At 38.6% G+C, this 22,118-nt stretch overlaps 1 protein-coding gene across 18 annotated transcripts in view; it reads right to left on the bottom strand.

Moving 5' to 3' along the window:
• Nucleotides 1-11,586: 11,586 nt before the first annotated feature.
• The window catches only part of LOC139140856 (histone deacetylase 4-like), a 102,930-nt gene continuing 92,398 nt past the window's right edge, over nucleotides 11,587-22,118 (bottom strand). For 17 of the 18 annotated variants that reach the window (XM_070710322.1, XM_070710325.1, XM_070710323.1 and 14 more), the window contains 14 exons: nucleotides 21,540-21,803; nucleotides 21,113-21,200; nucleotides 19,668-19,808; nucleotides 18,893-19,026; nucleotides 17,474-17,523; nucleotides 17,140-17,207; nucleotides 16,806-16,909; nucleotides 16,431-16,628; nucleotides 15,573-15,692; nucleotides 15,065-15,162; nucleotides 14,664-14,782; nucleotides 13,788-14,006; nucleotides 13,354-13,498; nucleotides 11,587-13,042 (listed from right to left, as the gene is read on the bottom strand). In XM_070710322.1, the coding sequence (XP_070566423.1) occupies nucleotides 13,003-13,042; nucleotides 13,354-13,498; nucleotides 13,788-14,006; nucleotides 14,664-14,782; nucleotides 15,065-15,162; nucleotides 15,573-15,692; nucleotides 16,431-16,628; nucleotides 16,806-16,909; nucleotides 17,140-17,207; nucleotides 17,474-17,523; nucleotides 18,893-19,026; nucleotides 19,668-19,808; nucleotides 21,113-21,200; nucleotides 21,540-21,803 (1,788 nt within the window). In that variant the 3' untranslated portion in view covers nucleotides 11,587-13,002. The remainder of the gene's footprint in view (nucleotides 13,043-13,353; nucleotides 13,499-13,787; nucleotides 14,007-14,663; nucleotides 14,783-15,064; nucleotides 15,163-15,572; nucleotides 15,693-16,430; nucleotides 16,629-16,805; nucleotides 16,910-17,139; nucleotides 17,208-17,473; nucleotides 17,524-18,892; nucleotides 19,027-19,667; nucleotides 19,809-21,112; nucleotides 21,201-21,539; nucleotides 21,804-22,118) is intronic. The other variant, XM_070710315.1, reaches the window with a different exon arrangement.

Genomic DNA, 22,118 nt, shown 5'->3' with positions numbered 1-22,118 from the left:
TAAAGTTCCAAATTTGCCCAAAATAGTTTCAATAATGTTGTTCGTTTGTTGCTTTGTTGAGTTCGATTTGCATGGGAAATGTTTGGTCGCAAAGACAGTGTCAAAGCTCTGTTAGCATTCATTTTTTTTTCCAAACTCTGGGTATTTTTTCGTATAACACAGTCTCTGCTTCAAATTCCCGCGATTATTTTGGATAATGATATAAGTCATGGCTACAATTTGTCAACGACGTGGCAACGGGGACGACGTCAAAAGTTCGATGTCCGATGAAAAAATCGTCCTGCAAGTTTAGGGGAGGGAGGGATTGAGTTGATCCAAAAACTTCTATCCGACCATGGAGGTGGGAGGGTATCCAATCAATGGATTTAATAAATTTTCATAAAATAAAGCAGGAATACACACTTTCCTTTTGATTTAGTTCACGAATCTTTTCTTACAATGCAAAGTGTTTGCGACTGCCCCCATTGTGCTTTGCTTCAAAACGAGGACTGTGATGTTGGTCTTTTACTTTGTTGCACCCAGGAGTTGTATTTTAATACTACTACACGCGTACGGTGTCACCATTTTATTTCATTAGCAGTTGATACGAGAGACAGGATACGCAAACCGATGTGGAGAAAACTGTTTGTTTTCTTTGTTTCTTTTTAGCCTTTTCGTACTTTTTGAAAACTCGGAAGAACCTGTCCAGGATTTGACTATTGCTTAGCGCTTTGGTCACACACGAAGATAGTTCGTATAAGCAAAGTAGTACTTGAGTTCCAGTTTTCGATTTGCAGCCGTGCTTCTCTAGCTTGAGGTTGACATATGAAAGATTCATGGCAACAAATGTATTCTGCTACGGAAATTAAGAGTTAGGGGAGATGACGAAAGAGCGTCGAGAAATTTTGCGATTTTATCTTGGGACAACCAAAGTTATCTGGCCGTGTGCGGCGCTCTTGGGCCGTCAACATTAAACTGCAGTCAGAGTGCAAGGCTGAATCTTTCCTTATTGTCCCGGATATTTCAAACAAATTAACTCGCGTTGTGGACTAAGCCTACATACGAGCATCTTATTGACCGTATTTATACTGCTATCTAGTGGCACAGTCTTTCGCTAGAAAAACTCCATAGATTTGTGTACTTTAATCTAATAAAAAAAAAAACAGGGCTTCATTCTTTAAAGAAAACATTTAGCCACGTGACGGAACAATCGTACATCAGTTCAATATTTTCGAAAAATAGGTGAGACCCAAAACTGCAAGGCCATTACATAAGTGACACTTTTCTGCCCTACCTGGTGTTTTAGGTTGATGGCGTGAGTTGACCCCACGTCAAGTTCAACAAATTTGCAGACAAGGTATTTTAGTTCTCCCTCCCTTTTCGTTCTTTTTCCAAAGTGGGGGAACCTGTGTGCAGATTTGTTCTGTCCTGTGCAGTGCTTTGGTTACTCACAAAGATAGTCGGTAGGGAAAGTAATACTTGAGTTTGAGTTTTTCCGATCATCTTCGTGGATAACCAAAGTATTCTGCCTGACAGTGAACTAATAATCTCCACAAAGTTATAAACGAGTTTGCACAAGGCGGAAAAAACAGAAAGAGAACAAAGCAGATCAAAACAACCAACCAACAAATAAACAATTATCTGCACTGAGAATTGACATGGAGTCACGTAGGGTCATTCACTTTGCAAGTTCACTAGAGTGAAAGAGTACAACGCAGGCCATGCTTTGCTGTTTTTGGTCTCCATTAATCGTTGGAAAATGTCGAACCCATACAAGACAATTTTGCAACTAAATGTCTTCTAGAAGCATGCAACACTCTTAGTTTGTTGATTGAATTAAGGTAGAAAGGCTCTGGGCGACAATTATTCGGACTATCAAACCTATTCAATTCGTGTCTGATCTACCACTTGTGTGGGGGTTTATTTTAAAGCTCTTGGTTGAAGAAAACTTTTCACTGTCCTTGTTTGTCGAAAATCGGTAATTTTATTTTTCTCAGCGAGTAAAATCAGAGTTTGCGGCCAGTTTGAAAACAAAATATCGGTATATCTTTGGTAATTTGTTTCGCTAGTACCAAAATTTGTACGGTGATCTCCAATTTTTTATCCTTGATTTTGAAAGAAAATTGTTGAAGTATTCCTTGAGGAAAGTTTGAGCAAAAGCTTACTATACCTTACATTTTACCTATCCCTAGAGCCTTTAGCTAATAATTAACCTGCTGGGCGGCTGTGTGTTGAGAAAAGGTCAATTGCATGCTTGCATTAAAGCCTGAATTCCAAAAAGAGTTGATTATCTGAATTTCAAAAGAAAAACGGCAAAATTCGGCCGATTTTCAAAAACTTTGGCCGCTCCATTAGACTTTTTGTCGGTGTACCCAAAGACGCGCCCACACGGCCGAGTATTCGACTTTGTTTCCTTGAGGGGGACAGCGTTTACTGAAGCTATCTCCTAACCAGACTTTGTACATACCTAGGACTACAGAAAGCTATTTTCATCACGTATCTTTCACATTATAATCTAAAGTTAAACAAGCATGGCTGTATGTAGGAAAAATCAAACTCAGGCATTACTTTTTTGACAGACTATCGTCGTTCCGCCTTCCAGTGACCTAATCTCCACAAGGTTTCAACTAACATTGTAAACGAATTTACACAACGTGAAAAAAGCCAAAAAAAGCAACGAATAAAAACAGCTAACAAACAAATAGATAATTATCTGCACTTGGAATTTACTTTGGGCCAGTAAGGGGCATTGACCAGACAAGTTGACTGAAGCCAAAGAGTTTAACGAAAGCCATGCTTTGCTGTTTTTGGTCCCCATTAATCATTGGAAAATATTAAATTAAGTCCATGCAAGACGGTTTTGCGACTAAATGTCTTCTAAAAAGCATGTAACTCTCTTAGGTTTTGATTAGACTAAGGTACAATGGGCCTCGGGGGACAGTTATTCGGACTCTCAAACATTTTCAATTTTTTCCTGATCTACCACATTGGGGGTTCATTTGAAATCTCTCCGTGTATAAAACCTTTTCGCCGTCCTTCTTTGTCGAAAATCGAAAATTTCATTTTTATCCATAGATTTAACACAGAGTTTACGGCCAGTTTGAAAACAAAATATCTGTAAATCTTGGGTAATTTGTTTATCTAGTACCAAAAATTTGAACGGTCAATTTTTATTCTTGATTTTAAAAGAGAATAGTTGAAATATTCCTTGAGGCACAGTCCCTCTGTGCTTGAGGAAAGTTTGAGCAAGTTTCATTGAGGTGTGTACTACCTTAAAGTTAGCTACCTCTCGAGGATTTTTAGCCAATGATTGACCTGCTGAGCAGCTGTATGTTGAGAAAAGGTCAATTACATGCTTGAATTAAAACTTGAACTTCAAAGCCAGTTGATTTATTTAATTTCAAAAGAAAAAAACGGCAAAATTCGGCCGATTATGGAAATTTTGGCCGTTACGGCGGACCTTAATTTTGAGATGGGGTACCGCAAAACGCCCCCACACGGCCGAGTACTCGACTCTGTTTCAATGAGGGACAGCATTTTCTTAAGCTATCTCCTCACCTGACTTTACACATCTCTAGGAGTGAAAAAAACTTATTTTGATCACTTAGCTTAAACGTTTTAATCTAAAGTTAAACAAGCGTGGCTACATGTAGGAAATTCAAACTCAGGAACTACTTTCCTGACGGACTATCTTCGTGGGTATCCCACTTAAGCGTCTCGTACAAGACACTCATGCTACATGCATTTACTATAGCTGCATACACACATGAAAACGTGAATGTATGTAAACTGTACTAATAATAATGCCAACAATAACAACAGCATCTCACCAGCGACAAGTACAACAAAAAGAAAACAAGAACAACAATGATAATTTAGAATGAGGCAAATTTCGACCCCGATTTAGAGAGCTTATTGTTTTGTTTTCATCTTTTTGTTTTTGATTTCAAATACGGTATCTTGTTCTACTCCCCAAGCATGTTAAAACATAAACTATTTCGCTTGTCAACACAACCTCTACGCGTATAAAATACGTTGCTAACGTTACCTCTAAATTCCAGCCTCGACCAGAATTCACTTGTAAGGAATAACAACACATGTACGTGTTAATGGACAAGCTGAATACTATGTATCTCAACGTGCTTTGGAGAGCAGAATAAGAAACTGCCTTTGACATGCAGTAAAATTATCCTTTAAATATCTCAGGCAGAACACATTCCTTGTATTATGCAATATTATTTTCCAGAGACCGACCCTTGAACTGACTAGCATTTTTAAAAAATTATTGAGGCTTTTGAACCAAAAAGATTATATTACTAAAAGAAATAAATCGAAAGTTGATGCGCAGCCATCTTGTTTGCAACATGAAGTTTCCTTTGATGTCATGTTTGAAACGCAAAACGAACAGGATCAGTGCACAGTAGAGACAGTGTTGAACTGCAGTCCCTGAATCACTCACCAAAGGTGTTAATCAATTACGTGTCAATTATGCTTTGTCTAAAGGTCACCGCTAAATTTATGACTATTATGCAGATGTATGCACAGGGGGTTAACATTGGCTTTCGAACGCCGGATAAGAAAAGTTAGGCCAAGAAATTCACACTTCATGAAATCGTCAACCTCTCTTGCGTGCTCTCACTTCTCCTTTTACCTATTTTCCATGCGTAAAGAGAAGTAACATCTCCAGATACGATTCGTTTCGATTTTATGCAGAAACTGAAGAAAGAGTTTTGCTGTTTGCGTTGTGATGTAAATACACAGGAGCACTTTTCAATTGACGGCGGAGGTCAGGCGTTTCCCAGGCGCGTCCTGACAAATCTCGTGCTGGGGCTACCAGGCTTTGACCTGGAGATGGGGCTAGGCATTAGACTAGGAGCAGCCTTTCCCCTCCCTGCCGGCGGTAACACCCTCATGGGGTGCGAGATTTCGATAAATTATCAAATCCGTCATCGCCGTGGTAACACACGTATTTTTTTTTCTTCCAAGGAAAGGCAAACTTGTCTGAAATGAAAGAAGAAGTATAAAATCAGAGATATATGATATTTTATATTTTTCAACATTTACATCGCATTTAGTAGAATTTGTATGCCCATAATGGACTATATTTTAATCTAATTAAAAACAACAGGGCTACATTCTTTAAAGGGACACTGTGCAGTGCTTTGGTTACTCACAAAGATAGTCGGTAGGGGAAATAGTACTTGAGTTGTAGTTTTCCGATCATCTTCGTGGGTAACCAAAGCTTTTCGCCTGACAGTGAACTAATAACATCGACAGTGTCAAGAGACATTATAAACGGTTTTACCCAACGCGATAAAAACAACCCAGAAAAAGAACAAAACAAATCAAAGCAACCAACCAATACACAATTATCTGCACTGGAATTGACAAACAGGTCTGATTTGGGATGGTAAGCGTCCACATGTAGCTGAACTTTAATCCGATAATAAAAGTAAAAATTTAACACTCTTTCTACTAGACATTCAGTTAGAAAACAAACAGGTATCAGCCGTTTTGGTGTTGGCGGTGCCCAAACACGCCCTCGTACGTCCGGGTACTCGACTCTGTTTCATTGAGAGGGACAACTCCCCAACTCACTTTACACATAAGTAGGAGTACAAAACCATTTTTATCACCTATCTTTCAAAATTTAATTTCAACTTAAAAAGAATGTCTGCATGTCGGGAAACTCAAACTCTGGTACTACTTTCCTTACCAACTTACCGAAGCACTATGCTTGACAGTGAACAAATCGCCACTGAGGTTCCACCGATAAAGGAAAAAGTTTAGACAGGCACAAAGACAAAATAACGAAACAAACAATCATCTGCTCCGTGGATTGCAATGAAGTTACAACTTCACCGGTATAAAAAAGTTTTCGAATTCCACACTTTGCTAATTTTGGTTCCAATTAATTTTTTTTGGAAAATATTGAGCTGATGCCTGACTGTACGGTAACTTCATGTCTAGTAGAAAGAGTGTAAAACTTTCAGTTTTTTTATTGAATTAAAGTTCACATACGTGTTGAGGTTTCCATCCCAAAATTGACCTGTTGGGAGGCTGTACATTGATAAAAGGTTATTTGTATGCTTGAATATGAGCTTTATCTGTATATCAAGTTTATTTCTTTGAATTTCAAGACTAAAAACCTGGAAAATTCGGCCACTTTGGGAACTTGGTGCGCTCCGGCGGAATTTATTTTCGTGTTGGCGGTGCCCAAGCACGCCCTCATACGGCGGAGTGCTCGACTCTGCTTCATTGGGAGGGACAACATTTTCTGACGCTAACTCCTCAGCTCACTTTACACATAAGTAGGAGTATAACTCTGTTTTTATCACCTATCTTTCATATCTTAATCTGAAGAAAAAACCAAAAATTAATGTCGGTGTATCGGAAAACTCAAACTCTGGAACTACGTTCTTCACAAAACTAACCGAAGCACTCCGCATGACAGTGAACTAATCTCAAAAAAGGTTGCACCATAGACAGTGGAGGGGGAATTCCCCCCTCCACTGTCTATGGTTGCACCGATATAGGAAAAAGTTTAGACAGGGCACAAAGACAAAACACGCCATTGGAACTAATTTGGGATAATTGGATTTCTATATTTTTTAATTTCTCAAAAGTTTTAGGTGTCATATAGTTGAATGTTGCAATTATACAAATTACTCATAAAAACAAGTGTGTAATGTATGAAGAAAAGCAGATAAGATTACATTTGTAGATTAAATCGACATTACTTCACCATCCAATTATCCCAAATTAGTTCCAATCGTATTAAAACAACAAAACAAACAATTATTGTCGGCACTGTTGATTGACTTGAGGTCACTTGGGGTCATTAAACTTACACGTTCACGGAGTAAAAGAGTTTTACGATTGCCAAATTTAGCTGCTTTTGGTTCCGATTAATTTTAGGAAAATATTGAGCCGATGCCTGATTGTTTCGTAGCTTAATGTCTTCTAGAAAGAGTGTTAAACAATTAGTTTTTATTTCATTTGATTAAAGTTTACCAACGTGTGGAGGCTTTCCATCCAAAATTGACCTGCTGGACCGCTGTATGTCGAGAAAAGGCCAATTGTATGCTTGTCCATAAGCTTAATCTGCACAGAAAGTTTATTTCTTTGAATTTCAAGAGAAAAAACTAGAAAATTCAGCCAATGTGTTAACGTGTGCGCTCGGTGGACTTTTTTGTGTTTGGGGTGCCCAAGGACACCCGCACACGGCCGAGTACTCGACTTTGCTTCCCTAAGAGGGACGACATTTTCTGACGCTGACCCCTCAGCTCACTCTACAGATCCATAGGAGTATAAAACTGTTTTATTACGAATCTTTCACATCTGAGTCTCAAGTTAAACAAGACAAGAATGGCTGCATGGCAGAAAACTCAAATTACCCTATTGAATTTCATCATAACATGACAACATAGAATGTATTATGACAATCTTGTAAAAATTGCAATAGCAGAAGCCTTATGTATAGTGTTTCGACAGATAAAACAAGATTCGAACTAATTAAGGATAATTGGATGGTGAAGTAAGATCTAATAACTAATAGTTTAACATTCTTTCTAGAAGACATTAAGCTACGAAACAATCAGGCATCGGCTCAATATTTTTCTAAAATTAAATGTAAGCTCATCTGCTTTTCCTTGTTTTTATGAGTAATTTGTATCATTGCAACGTTCAGCTATATGGCACCAAACACTTTTGAGAAATTTAAAAAAATGTGAAAATCAAATTGTCCCAAATCATTTCCAATCGTGTTATAAGTAAATGTTATCCTAAATATCCCAAATAGGTCTTACCAGTACAGTACAGTACAGTACAGTGATAGAGATACATCGTGGAGTACAATACTTTACGTCAAATATCGTATTTTTGTTTTATGTGTGTCCAATGTATATAGTGTAGGCTTAGCCATGTCATAGGGAAACACTTCATAATTTTTTATCAGAAGGCTATTGGTACTGACACCCACATCCGCCACACTCACCCGAGCCATAAAAACTGAATGGTCCCTTACGCTTTATCCTCTGCCTTTTCTGAACGATTGCCCTCTAGTGGTGGGATAGTGAAAACCTAGATCTGAAGGTGACATTGTACAGCAAACTCTTCTGTTGCATGGAGATTGCATCAGAGATATTTATATCGAGGAAATATGGTGCATACACCAGGTGGTCAGAGAGGCAGTTAGAATATCCATTCACTCAGATGCCGTATCAGGTGAATTCATTTGACCTTTAGGTTTCGCTTTTGGAATCTGGAAAGTTTGAGACGATCCTTCAGATTTGTCTGTCTCTGTGTCTGTGGAGGATGGGGGGTGTGTGGACATTGCTAAGGGAACACAAACTGATCTTCATAATCCTAAAAAATATGGTCATTATATTAAAGGCAATTTTCACACTCTCCTACATATTATTCAAATAAAGTGAATGTACTAACTATCAAATAATCAGTCTGCATTATATTTTATTTCTTAGTGCAATCACAATTTCTTTATATGCAGATGCATCTGTCCTTTAAACCACACCCGTTCTTGGATATGAACAACAGGGTGAGAGAGATCAAAGTAGGTCATTTGTCTTAGGTCATAGGGGCGCTCAAACCCGGAATTCGAATTGACCACGGTACAAACAAACTCACGTGTGTAAACGCGCATAGACGAATGTGTATTTCCACACGCACACGCGTTAGTGCACATGTGGATTTGTTTGTACCGCGATCACGTGATCTCTCAGGCGTACTGAGTCTGCAGAACGCATCGCGTCCTTTTTATTCCGGAGTAGAACCATTAACATTTGATGAAAAGGAAATCACACAACGCAAGAATTTTTTTTTTCAGTTTTGCACATTTATTACAATACTGTCACAGTTTGAGAGGCACATTACTCGGGATGGGATCTCAAATGTACAAAAGGGGCTGACACAAAATAAGAAAAAAAAACACTTTTTTTTAAAAACATATACACAGTATAATTATCACTTCATCAAGAGAATTACATTCAGAATGTGAGAATTTAAAATACTCTGTTATCGTTCTCAAAAGATGTCTTCATCCATGCACAGCTGGACATAAAAAGGGGAAAAGAAAAAGTAAATTTCCAGGCGTGCTTTTTTGTTTTTGCCTTTTTCTTTTTTTATACATACAATGGCGAATAGTCACAACGTTTAGGGTTTCAAAGCCAAAGATATAAACGCATCATAAGGTGGAGGAAAAGATTGGACGAAATGTGAAATAAAAAATATAGTAAAGTTCTCTTTTCTTTTCAGTAAATGCCTTCACCAAGTTCACACACATCAAGTGATGAACCCTAAAATGACTGCAAAATTTTGACCAAGGATTGTCAAATCTATGGCATGAGTGTAGTTTCAATAGTTGAAGGCACAGCCATTTTTTTTAAATCCAGTCATTCACAGATAACATCCCTCACGTTTGACAGAAATAAGCAGCAGCTGATAACGACAAACTTAAGCTATGCATAGGTCTCCTTTGCTTTGATTTCGCCCTTGCCCTTGTCCATGAGTCAACATCAGCAAGTCTTTCTCAGAATTTTTTTCCCACTTCAAAAGTCTGTTTGCAGAAATGGTTGGTTTGCTCTGCAAGCACGGACACGCTGAGCTATCCAGAAGTCACAATCATGATTGAGGACACATCTTCAATACCAAACAGCAACAGACTTTCCGGTCCGTAAGGAGGTAAAAAGAGCAAAAAAGACAGGGGTTTTTTGACAGAATTTCCCTCACTTCTTCATAGGACTTTTACACAAAAGAAAGAGGACGTTGTACACAAATGAAATGAGGTCCTTGCACACCAGAATCTATCAATACTCTGATATTTCAGAGCGTGCTCAGAAAGACCCAACACCAAATGCAACATCAGAGCTGCAACTAAGCTGTTCGGTTAATCAAAACCATGAATTATTATCAATAATTTGTTGACAAAAAACCTACTTTGAAAGATTTCTCAATGAATACCATTTAAATTAGCCAGAGACAGAGAACACTGAAAAAGAATCACACATTCATGGGAATAGAATGGACACCTTTTTTCAGAAAAATGTACAGAGAAGCAACATTTTTGTGACAATTCCACTCAATATGATGCAAAAATTACAATTTTTTTTCTTTTTAATAATGATTTGTCGATGAATTAAGTACTATCTAATACAAGGAATATCAAATCTATTGATAAAATTAGACATTTTTTGTCAGATATCATTTTTTTCACAAAGCATATTAAGTGAGTAAAATTCCTGTGTATTAATTGAACACTTCACTTTTTTGTGCGGTTGATCGACAAAAACAAGCCCTTTTAGTCTCAGCTTTTCTCTTGAAGGTCTTAATTTTGTTACAGAAAATTTCTGTGGTGCCTCGATTTTTCTCTCACTGTGGGACATGGTGTAAGGCTATCCGGGTAGACAGCTTCTCTGTTTGACAGCATAGCTCACTGCTTTTTTTAATCTTTTGTTTTTTCCTTTGTGTAATTTTGTACAAAAAGAGAGGCCAGTCGAAGTCCCTTTACTCTAAAAAGTCTGACAAAATCCTAAAAAAGGAGGAAAGAACCAGCACGTATTCACCTCAGCTTTAAAGCCACTATTTTTGTGCACATGGAAAAATCTTGAACAAACTCAAATTACCAATCTGTCCCCTTCAATACATGCCCTACTTTCACATTTTTTTTCACATACATATATATACACTTGTTTCTGTACAGCTTGATAAAATCTTCAATCTGAAAAGGCGTCCTGACATAAGAGTACACCTTCATGCCAAAACCAAGTCCCCTCTGCGGTCAGACTTGGAAAAAACCTAACTTGCAAATTTTTAAGGGAACCACTTCACACAACAGCAGTGAATACATTTTGAGATCTTGTTTTCCTGGCTATCCATTCCCGATGTTAATTTCTCTCTTCCTGTTAGGAAACCCGGAGTTAAATTGAACATGACAATCCTTCCTCCTTCAATGTGGCACAGTGAAATGCTCCTGGGTCAACTGACCTTGAGAGAAGAGCAGGTCATCTCTAGAGGGCGCCCTTCAGATAGCCAAATCCTTCGTGACTCAAAGAATGTTTCCAGTAGCCAGTACATGGCTGCTATGAGTGATTCCCATTGCCTACATGCTCGACACGAACTTGGCACCCTCCCTGCCTACCCTCAGTTGTCTTTTTTGTTGTTTCTTAAATAATTTTTACAAAGTTTGTTCACCTTAAAGACTCCACACAAATAAACCAATCTACTGTTAAAAGTGGGAAACCCTCTCAATGTACTTTTAAAGATATACTCATCTTTTAGTGATGAAGAGAACCCTAAACTTATTTTTCCTTCCTTTTAATTTACAAGAAATTCACACATTTCAATAAGAGTTATGGTGAATGTTCTTTTTTTTCTTGAAAAATGATACATTTTCAAATTTTCTATGACATTATAACATTGAAAAAACCTACACACATTGCAGATTTCAGATATTTTTTTTAGTTTTTGTTTACAGGAAAACAAAACTTGTGTTCTGACGGTTAAATACGATTATTTTCGGTTAATCTGATTGCACAGGGTTAATACAGTTGACAACAAACTGTGGTGCTACTCTTGATGTTTTTCTTCATATGTTTGAACAAAAAACACCCCTGTGAGCAGGGAGTATTTGAAGTAGACAGTGCCCCTGCATATGTCTAGTGATCGCGGGTGGATCATACTATTATATTTGGAGGTGAGAATGAAGCACTCAGCTGCCAGTGTTTGGAATGCCAATTCCTAGTATGTGCTCCCTTGCTCACTCTCTCTCTCTCTCTCTCTCTCTCTCTCTCTCTCTCTCCGTATTTCTTTTTTCTCTTTCTTGTTCTCTCCTTCTCTCAGAAGTTAGAAAGTTTGAGTCTGGTTGTCTACACAGAAAACAACACAATTGAGTACAAACTATACAATCTAAAATTGGGAAATACTTATAGTTTTGATGAAAGTTTTCAAGTAATCTGACACACAACATCTTTTCCTTTGAGAAATTGAACCTGTAAACAACGGTGTCTGACCAAAAAAATAACAAATACAATCTCATCTGAACAAAAGGAAAAAAAAACAAATATGAGAAATGCGGAATGAAAAAAAAGTTGAATCTAAAAAGATAAATAGAGCTTCAATAATAGCTTTTCTTTTTTGAAATAACCATCAACTTACAAATTTTGTACAAAAACGATAAAAATACAGGACATACAGACATAATGAACACAAGAAACTAGATTGACCAGTATAGGCTCTATGATAATGGAGAAGACAAAAATTGGAAAGTTGTACAGTGACTAGAGTTTTGCTTGTCGACTGAATGACAGGGAAATCACACGATGTAACAAGATTTCTCACAAGTCCATGTAAAACACACGTTCACAAGTCACCATCGGGTCATTTTCATGTTTATTTTTTTTACACACTCCTGACAAGAGCTGGATGGGGGTTGTTGACGGTATAGGTGTCATCGTTTCATATTTTGTAGAGGAGTGACGAACTGCGACAAGTGTCCGGAGTCTTCAAAACAGTGGATGGAACACATCAATGGACAGTACCACGATGATCAGCCAGCACAGTGCCACAAAACAGTCAGCGGGTCAAAGTCACACCATATTGGATGCTGGGATGCGGTTACCACGGCGACAATTTCCATGGCCACAATTTACCACCAGTCATCATTATTCCCCCTTTTCCTTTTTTCCACATCCTTCACTTCTCTTTCCGTCTCAAGCAGACGTCCTCAAACAAAGAGCAGAGTTCAGCCCACTCAGAAAGAAGGGTGCCAACTAGCCAGTTGGTGAGCGCTTTAAAGAGAAGTCGGTTCAGAAATTGCAGTAGTCCAAGCCCCTTTGACGATATGGGGAGAAATGACTGTCCCAATTCTACTGGTCGTTAGGTAATATTTCATCAACACATGGTTGCTTTACATTGTGTACATTTTCAGTTTTATACACATGCACTGGTATTTGACATCAAGTGGGTCAAGTTCACACAAGTCCTGTTGCTTGGCTCCTGATGGAATAGTTACGACGGAGACGTCTCTTCCTCTTCCATTGGCTCTGACCTGGAAACAGAATACAATGAAACCGGTTTTCATGTCAAGGGTTTAAGTAAATGGCAATTGATGTATTTGAAGCCAGCGTCTCAAAGTGCATTGTCATACGGGCAAGCCACACACATGCAAAGGCTGTGCATTCAAATTATTGAAATGTTTCTAACACTTCCTTGCCACATTCCGAGGCACACGTCTGTTAATCTTGCTACTGCTTGAATTCCATTGCTGAACACTAACATGTTGTCTCCTTTCAATTCACTCTGTTGTGATGGCCATGCAAACAGCATTGACTGTTCTTCAAAATACCCTGAGCCACTTACCCATCCGTATCTGTTGATTGGACACCCATAGATAATGATGCAAGGGCTGTCACCGTATCAGCCTCTTCCTTTTCCCGCTTTGATGCTTCCACCATGGAATAGGACACGGTGTTGCTCCATCTTCTAACACTGGGCCAGAATTCAGCTGTGGTGATGATAAAACAATATACTTAGCCTTATGAAAGGGCTGGAGTTTGAAGTTCAGTAAGCTGGTATAGTTGGCGTTTCAAAACAGGAGGATCATGTTTGCCCAGTTGCATTTCAGCCTCATGTTATTTTAGCTTTGGAAGAGTGGACCGAAAAAAAGATTCGACATAATTTTGAGTTATGTGAATTGCATGCTATCTAACTCAGTTCTTGCAAAATTTATCAACGTGTGTTATCATTTGTGTGTGTGTGTGTGTGAGAACTGAGCTCAGAACAGCCATACTTACACTGGATTTTCACACATCTTTCAATGGAGGCGATGGCATTTCCACACGGTGGCTTGTGCATGGCCTCTTCACTGAGCAATGCCACATCATCGCCGAGCAGACTCAATGAACACACTTCTGAGCAGTCACAGATTGCTGCTAAATCATAGCCCCCTTCAAGGGCCAACACTACCCTGCCACCAGCAAGTGTCATTAGCTTCTTTGTCATCCATCCAAAGCCTGGCAAAGAGAATATGAACTTGTATGTGACCTTGGATACCAACTACAAAGGTAATACTGGGAACCTCTAGCTATGTAATTTATTCCAAACCTTAAAAACTCCTAGTTATGTAATTTATTCCAAACCTAAAAGTAGTACTTGCACACAAGTAGTTGTACCCTAACATTAGAATATTTCGAGTGTCCCTTTGAACCAATACGTTCATTTTTCCGGTCACGTATTGCACTTGATGGGTGGATAATCGACAATTGAATGGGTGAAATTGGCATGTTCTAACAGTTTGACAAGTTGATTTTTTCAGCCTTTCTGAAGATTGCCCAGTCTTAAAGGCTACCAGACAAGTATTTGGCCCTGTAAAACAATGAATTTTCTTCAAGCTCGTAACCATTAAAATATATATTTTCTGAATGGCCCGATGTTGACAAAGGCCCTGAACATACTTTGATTACTGATTACACAAGCTGATACTTTCTAACCCAAACTGGTCAGTACGATGAGAAGTGAAACCTGATATAAATCCATCAACTGTGCTCATAATGACATACAATCTTCAGTGGATACTTGTTGTACAAAAATCTCTCTAAGGGCAACCAAAACTTAAAATTATCATACAGAGGTCAGGTCAGGTAAGACCAGGCCATCAAAATAACACTTACAAGCAGGAGTAACTTGGTAACCTCCGAGGGGTGCCGGGTGTCCCATTGCGGCATCAAAGCCTGCAGATACTAGTACTATATCTGGAGAGAATTCCCGTGCTATGGGCATCACAATTGTCCTGAAAATGGATTTAGGAAAAGGAAGAGTTGTCAATAACAAAATACTGCACCTCACAACATTGTAGATAAGCTTCCTCCAATATCTTTTCATTATCATCTTGGACAAGAAGCCGAATCTGGTATCACAACAATGCCTGTACACATTACGTACCCTTTTGCCAGGTGTTGAGTTCAAGACCAGAGGTATATGGCAAATGATGAAGATATCATATATGACAAGATGAGACAAGGCTGAAAATGATATTCTTTTGGTGAGAAGTGTTGAGGGATTAATGGCTTACCTGAAGGCAGCTATGTAATCAGCATCACCCATTGGTGGTTCTACTCCACCGTGGAATGCTATATTGACATTGTATCCCAGACCAGGACCACTACCACACTGTGAAAATGGAAAAAAAAACACAACAGAGTATGAGCCAAGGCAGAACTCTTACCAGTCAACTGATGAAGTTATGGTCTTAGGAATGATATAGTTCAAGGTTACTTGTGACGAGAGGAAAGTTACATATTTGAAAGTCTCATCACACAACAGATCAAGCCTCAGTTAATGCATGGGGAATTGTGTTTTGTGATAAATATAATCTTAAGCTCTGAGCTATTTTTTTCTGAAAATGCGCGCCACAAAATTGAAAAAAGTCACGAACTTAACATTCTGATACAATGCCTTAGCAGTCAGTATTCAGGTAGTTGCTCCACTTCTAATTTCCTTACACGTTTCTTGACTATGACATGGTCAAACTGACAAACTTCCATTTGTATTTGTACATTCTGACGATACATGGCACTCACCTCATCCGGGGCTCCTGTACCTGGGAAAAAATTGCCATCATCGTGGCGGTGCATTGATATGTATAGGACGTGAGGATCCTCATAAAAAATCTTCTGAGTTGAGTTGCCATGATGTACATCCTGTTAGACATCAAAAATAAATTCATCAGAAACATACAAAGAATGAAACAAAGCTTTGAGGAAGGCCTTGCATTGAGGAAGTTCTTATGTCACTGAAACAGACAGAGATATAACCGTGTTTCCTTTCTTGTTGTTAAGACAATGGCAAAGAGACCTTGTATGTAATGGCGTGACCATGTCAGCCAAGGGACACCAAATTTCACTTTATTTCAGAGAGTACCTGTCTGTGATGATAGAATTCACTTCCCCTTGAATGCCAAAGTAAATTTTTGTCCCCTTTATAAAATACAACCAAGCCAATTTTCTTTCAGATTTTCCAAACAATTTTCATCAAAAACAGTAGCCCATGAAAAGTGATATCAATGCGGTCTAAAATTATCAAAAGAATTACAGAAAAATTCATAAAAATTGGTGGATGTTGCACTTAATATTTAATAGGAAAAGTTAGGGACCGTGGATAATTAAAAAAATCGCACAGTAATGCGATTTCTGTGTTTAGGGGGCAGGGGGGTTTGGCTGTATTCGATTACCTTGCGCAAAAATCGCACACACATTTTCATGTATTTGAAGCCAAACACAATTAGTTGCATTTACCGTGCGCATGTTTTAATTATCCACAGCCTCTTAAAGGGCTCAGGCTGATGTTTTTTGGATTTGTCTCTACACAACTGGGAAATTCTAACAGCAAATGAGCCCACAACAGTGCTATTCATTAAGACTGAATATTTTCTTTCTTACCCAATCTAGAATCAAGATCTTTTCCAACTTCAGTTTCTGCCGGAGCTGTTTGGCTGCTATGGCAACAGAGTTGAAGAAGCAGAAGCCCATGGCTTGGTTGGGTTCAGCATGATGGCCCGGCGGGCGCACCACAGCAAAGCCATTTTTCAGCTCTCCAGCCGCCACTTTGAAGGCTAGCTCTATCACACATCCTGCTGCCTGTACGGAAAAAATTCCACAACAAAAGAGTTTTTCGTGACATTGTAGATTATTGGACACAGAAATGAAAATACAAGCCCTAACGCCTTCATAGTACTGTACATTTTTAAAGTCTCATCACTCGCAAGTATTGTTATGAAGGGAGTACCGGTATGTCTTGCAAAGATGATAACTTACCATTCTTGCAGCACTTGACGTGTGAAGATCATTCCACACGGTGTCAGAGTCAAGTCCAAAGCCCCCACACGGCAAAACTGTAAAACTGATCTTCGGCATACCAGCTGTGACAGTATAGATGAAGACATTAAAAATGTAAAGAAACAGGCATAATAAATGAAAGAACAGCACTGATTGACCATCATATAACACCGTTCTCACTTCCATAACAAAAAGAATAAGTGAGTCCTTCAAAATTTTACCCACGCCACAATTGTACTTGAGGACTGAAATTGTACACACACATAAGGTGACAGCAATCAACGATGTATTTAAGATAAAAGGGACAACTTACCAAGCTTTTTACTGTCTATCTTTTGCCTGTTTAGCGGATTTGTTCCGTAAAATAAGGTATAGCCCTCTCTGTAAACAAGAAGGAACAAGACACAAAATAAACTGACTGCTTCTGTCGATTTGTATTTGAGGTAAAGGAGACCAAAATTTTTCACCAGTGGAGATGTCAATCACAAGCTCACTGAAATTTATTACTCCCTGTGGTTGATTGTTCACAACATGAAAAATAAAGAAAGCAACTGACAACTATTACAACATAGGCCAATCTACATACAGGGTCTGCTCTAGTATAAAATACAGGTTTGACATGTTGATTATATTAGACCATGGCTTACCTATGACATGACTGGATTTCATCCAAGGTTGCCTTCCTAGACTTGATGCGCTGTATGGATGTAGAGAAAATAGCAAATGCAATCGGTTATAAATGTCAACTCGCCATTATCAAAACAATTCAACCGACTCGTCTGGATGCAGTCCTTCAATAATGAGAACAAACCCTGATGGCTATTCCAAGTGATAACATTTCTGAATTTTAAGAGTCAACTGAGGAATTCCTCTGAGAAATGTCTTTGCTGTAAGCTACATGTTCAATTTTCTGGCCTCACCAAGAACAATACAGAGTCAGAGATGTATCAGAGGACAAACAGATCATGCATAACTCCTAAATAGAGCTAGGAATAAGCTTGTCCCCTGTAAGCCATAATACTAATTACTACAACACTACTACTGACTACTACCACTTCTACCAATGATCCAACTATTACTACTAACTACTTCCAATTCTACCAATATTACCACTACTACTAACTACTATTACTGTTACCACTTCTACCAATATTACCACCACTACTACTAACTACTATTACTGTTACCACTTCTACCAATATTACCATTACCACTACTACTAACTACTATTACTGTTACCACTTCTACCAATATTACCATTACCACTACTACTAACTACTATTACTGTTACCACTTCTACCAATATTACCATTACCACTACTACTAACTACTATTACTGTTACCACTTCTACCAATATTACCACTACCACTACTACTAACTACTATTACTGTTACCACTTCTACCAATATTACCATTACCACTACTACTAACTACTATTACTGTTACCACTTCTACCAATATTACCACTACCACTACTACTAACTACTATTACTGTTACCACTTCTACCAATATTACCATTACCACTACTACTAACTACTATTACTGTTACCACTTCTACCAATATTACCATTACCACTGCTACTAACTACTATTACTGTTACCATTTCTACCAATATACCATTACCACTACTACTAACTACTATTACTGTTACCACTTCTACCAATATTACCACTACCACTACTACTAACTACTATTACTGTTACCACTTCTACCAATATTACCACTACCACTACTACTAACTACTATTACTGTTACCACTTCTACCAATATTACCACTACCACTACTACTATAGTACTACTACCTATTAGTATTTGCACAAATTTTGTTCTTATGAAAGTCTATATCATTACTAGTTGTTATCTTTTTTTATTACAGCGCTTTCATCGACTGATGTACATATGTATCCGTATGTAAAGTCTATGAAAGCATGGACATTGCAGAAGTGTTTTATTGAAACTACTGATAATAATAACCACTACAACACCACAGAATATCTGCTACACAAATAAAACTTTCCCCTTGGGTCAACCATTTCAACCCGTTGCTTGACAAACACTCTCACCTCACAACGTGATATTATTCCCGTTTCCTGGAACCTTGCCCAGATACTCTGCAGTCTTCCGGCATGCTCCGGATGCAAGGAGTTATTCCCACAGGTGCACTGGTGCTTCTGCATCAAACTGTCATACGCAAGCCCTGCAGATCACAACATAAACACTCACATGTATAATGGCACGACTGCGATATATTAGGGATGGCAAAAGTCATACTTTATTAATCCGTGACTATTAATTAAAAAGAAAGTTTTAGTATATGTGGGTTATGATTTTTTAAAGTTGTAGAAGCCTGTCTTTCATTTCAGGCCTTCCTGGTTTTCAGACTGTGTAATATTTTATAATATTGATAAAGAGATAGTAGAGGTGGAATTAAGGAACACAAGTCATTGTAAATGACATAGTCCCACTTGGTTAATTTGGAATTTGGAAACCATTTACAGAAATGATGGTGAAGTGATATTGGTCAACAGATGAGATTAAAAATCAGAAAGTGACAGTCATGCACTGTCTGCCATACAGTATGTTTGTGTTCTATCATATACTTATGTCAGTCTGTCTGTCTCTTTGCTCCGCACCCTCTATCTTCTAACAGAAGGTCCTCCCTCCCAAACTTTTTCAAAGAGATGTCTACAAAGTGACCCCTTCCTTTCTCTCTAATCCCTGGAGAGGTTTCTAACCAACTGATTAACACTATGCAATCCTAAGGGCAAAATGTCTGAATGCCACATAAGCAAGGAACAGAGAGAACAAGATTTTTCTCATATTTTGATGTACACTCACCTGTGGTGAACATGTGTTTGACCGGTTGGTCACCAGGACTGAACTGGCCTGATTCTGACCCTATTTGGAATGGAGCGGCCGGGGAACTTTGGGCCCTGGACAGTGGTCTGTGACAGTGTGATAGCCTGGTCAGGGGGTTCACTGCAAAGCAATCCACAGTTTCACTGTCAGTAACACTGATGGAGTTGCAATCGATTTTTTTCAGTAGGATTATGCTAACATGACTGAATGGCACACTTACAGGTCATTGACCAAAAATAGATCGTAAGTGCATTTTAACCCCCGGAGGGTGAGGGGGGGGGTGTTCCCTACCTTGAAGACATTCTCTCATTGGTTGTACAATTTAAGCACTTGTACAAATGCACAGAAAGGTCTAACGAAGCAATATTTCAAAACGGACAGCTCTGAGAGACCATCGCAGGTCAGCTGGAACCTTGTGAGAATGTCGAATTATTTCTGAACACCAAAGTTGGGACACCAAAGTTGGGACAAGCAAATGATTTTTACGAGTTCGCATGAATCTCTGAAAGGTGACTATGGTCACCACAGAATGAACCCTAGCTGGAAATTGATACTTTTGAACTGACTCTTGCAAGTGGAATTGTATTACAAAGGAATGTTCACAGATAAAAAAAGAACAGTTTAACCCTTTCATCATTAGGATTTAGTTTCACTCTACCTTTGTGAAGGACATGGCAAAAATATTCTAGGGTAAAATGACACTATGCTTGGTTATAAATTGCTGTGTTCAGAGAAATCTATTCTGGGATTCCAGGGACAAAAAAAAACTGTCCTTCAAAAACTGACAGATTTACTACCCTGACTGTAAGGTTTGTAGTCATAATTCATAACAAGAAATTCTCATTTTTTCCTGTGCTGCATGAGGATTTTGCCAGACAATGCTTGTAGAAATAAGTCTCCTACCACAGGACAATTGGGATACAACATGCAGTGTTGAAGCAGGAGCAAAAGTGACTAATTTAGGTAACATTTAGCCTAGCTCCCGGCTATGTTTTTTCGATCCACAATTAAGTATGTATGTATGTATGTGACTTTCCATGGACAGGATAAGAAAACACCAGCCTTGAGATGTCCCAAGACTACAGCAGCAACTCAAATCTAAAGTTAAACCATGTTGGACACCTTAAACTGCAATTACAAAAGAATGTTGCTCCCTAATACTCCCTGAGTAAAAGTGGCGGGCAAGCACTAACAAATGTTTTGTAGAATGAGCCTATAAAGACATGTTACAGTATTGATTAAGTTAAAGATACATTCCTGTGAACCATGTATCGGTGATTGTTAGATATACATGCCTCTGAAATAAGTATGGGTGATTGTTAGTTCAAATACATTTGTACGACCCAGTTAGTGAATTTGAAAGAGAATGGGAATCCAAAAACGCTTCCAGTGGCCATGCTGAGAAGTGTTCTTTTGACACTAACCTGGTATGGATCCTGATACTGTGGCAGCTTTGATAGGAGGTTGGCGCATCTGGCCAACATGTTGCTGTTTCTCCAATTCCTCTTGCTCCTTTAGGAAAAGAAAAGAAACAGAGTAGATAACCCCTGCTTGATTGAAATTCACGCATGTGTGAGAGACATATAAACTTGTATTTGTATATACAGTATATATGTTTTCATGCTGGTTCAACGAACACAAACAAGGCCATCTGTTAGCTTAATAATTCATACAGTAGAAATTGAGTATATTTTGTCATGATTTGAACAAATCTTGATACGGAAAATAGCTATATGCTGTGGATGACAACCTTAAACTTACAAGAACCATCTTGTAATGGTAGTATCTAAGCTGGTTATTGTTACCTCAGATGCAAAGTTTTGCAAACAATCCTGAAATCAGGATATTTACCTTTGTTATCTTATGACTATCATCGTCACTGTCTATCGGCTCTTGTTTCACTTCGATGGCAGTCACACTTGAAGGCGGCGGTGACGGTGTGGCAGTCGGACTCACCACTGAGCCACTGTCTCCCGGTCCACTTTTCGGCGGTGGCGTTTCCTTCATCTCGGCATCCTGCAGCGATGATGCAGCAGCTGCTGCAGCTGCATCTTCTTCCGCTTCCTCGGGGCTCTCCTCCACGTGATTCTCCCGGCGCAGCTGTTTGCGCATTTGCTGTAAATGAGGAAGATGAACAGGTCTTTCTCTTGTTTGGCATCAATGACGATGAAAGTATCCAGAGTTTCTACAGGAATTTCACTTTACAGTCATAACAGCAAACAAGGAGTATTTGGTATCATAGCAAGGGGATCATTTGCATTAAGAAGCACATTATCCTCATACAAATCTTCTGAATTCTATTAGCGGACACACATCAAAGCCTGATATATAACCTCAATATAACATGGCAAATATGATACAAGTTGGATACACTTGCTATTTTGAGTGCAATATTAGGAGAGGGTATACATCATGCAAGTTCGGGGGCCT

The sequence above is a fragment of the Ptychodera flava genome, chromosome 9 (genome assembly GCF_041260155.1).
Source record: "Ptychodera flava strain L36383 chromosome 9, AS_Pfla_20210202, whole genome shotgun sequence".
Classification (NCBI taxonomy): Eukaryota; Metazoa; Hemichordata; class Enteropneusta; family Ptychoderidae; genus Ptychodera; species Ptychodera flava.
Note: the sequence above shows the minus strand (reverse complement) of the source record. Positions and strands in the feature narration are given on the sequence as shown.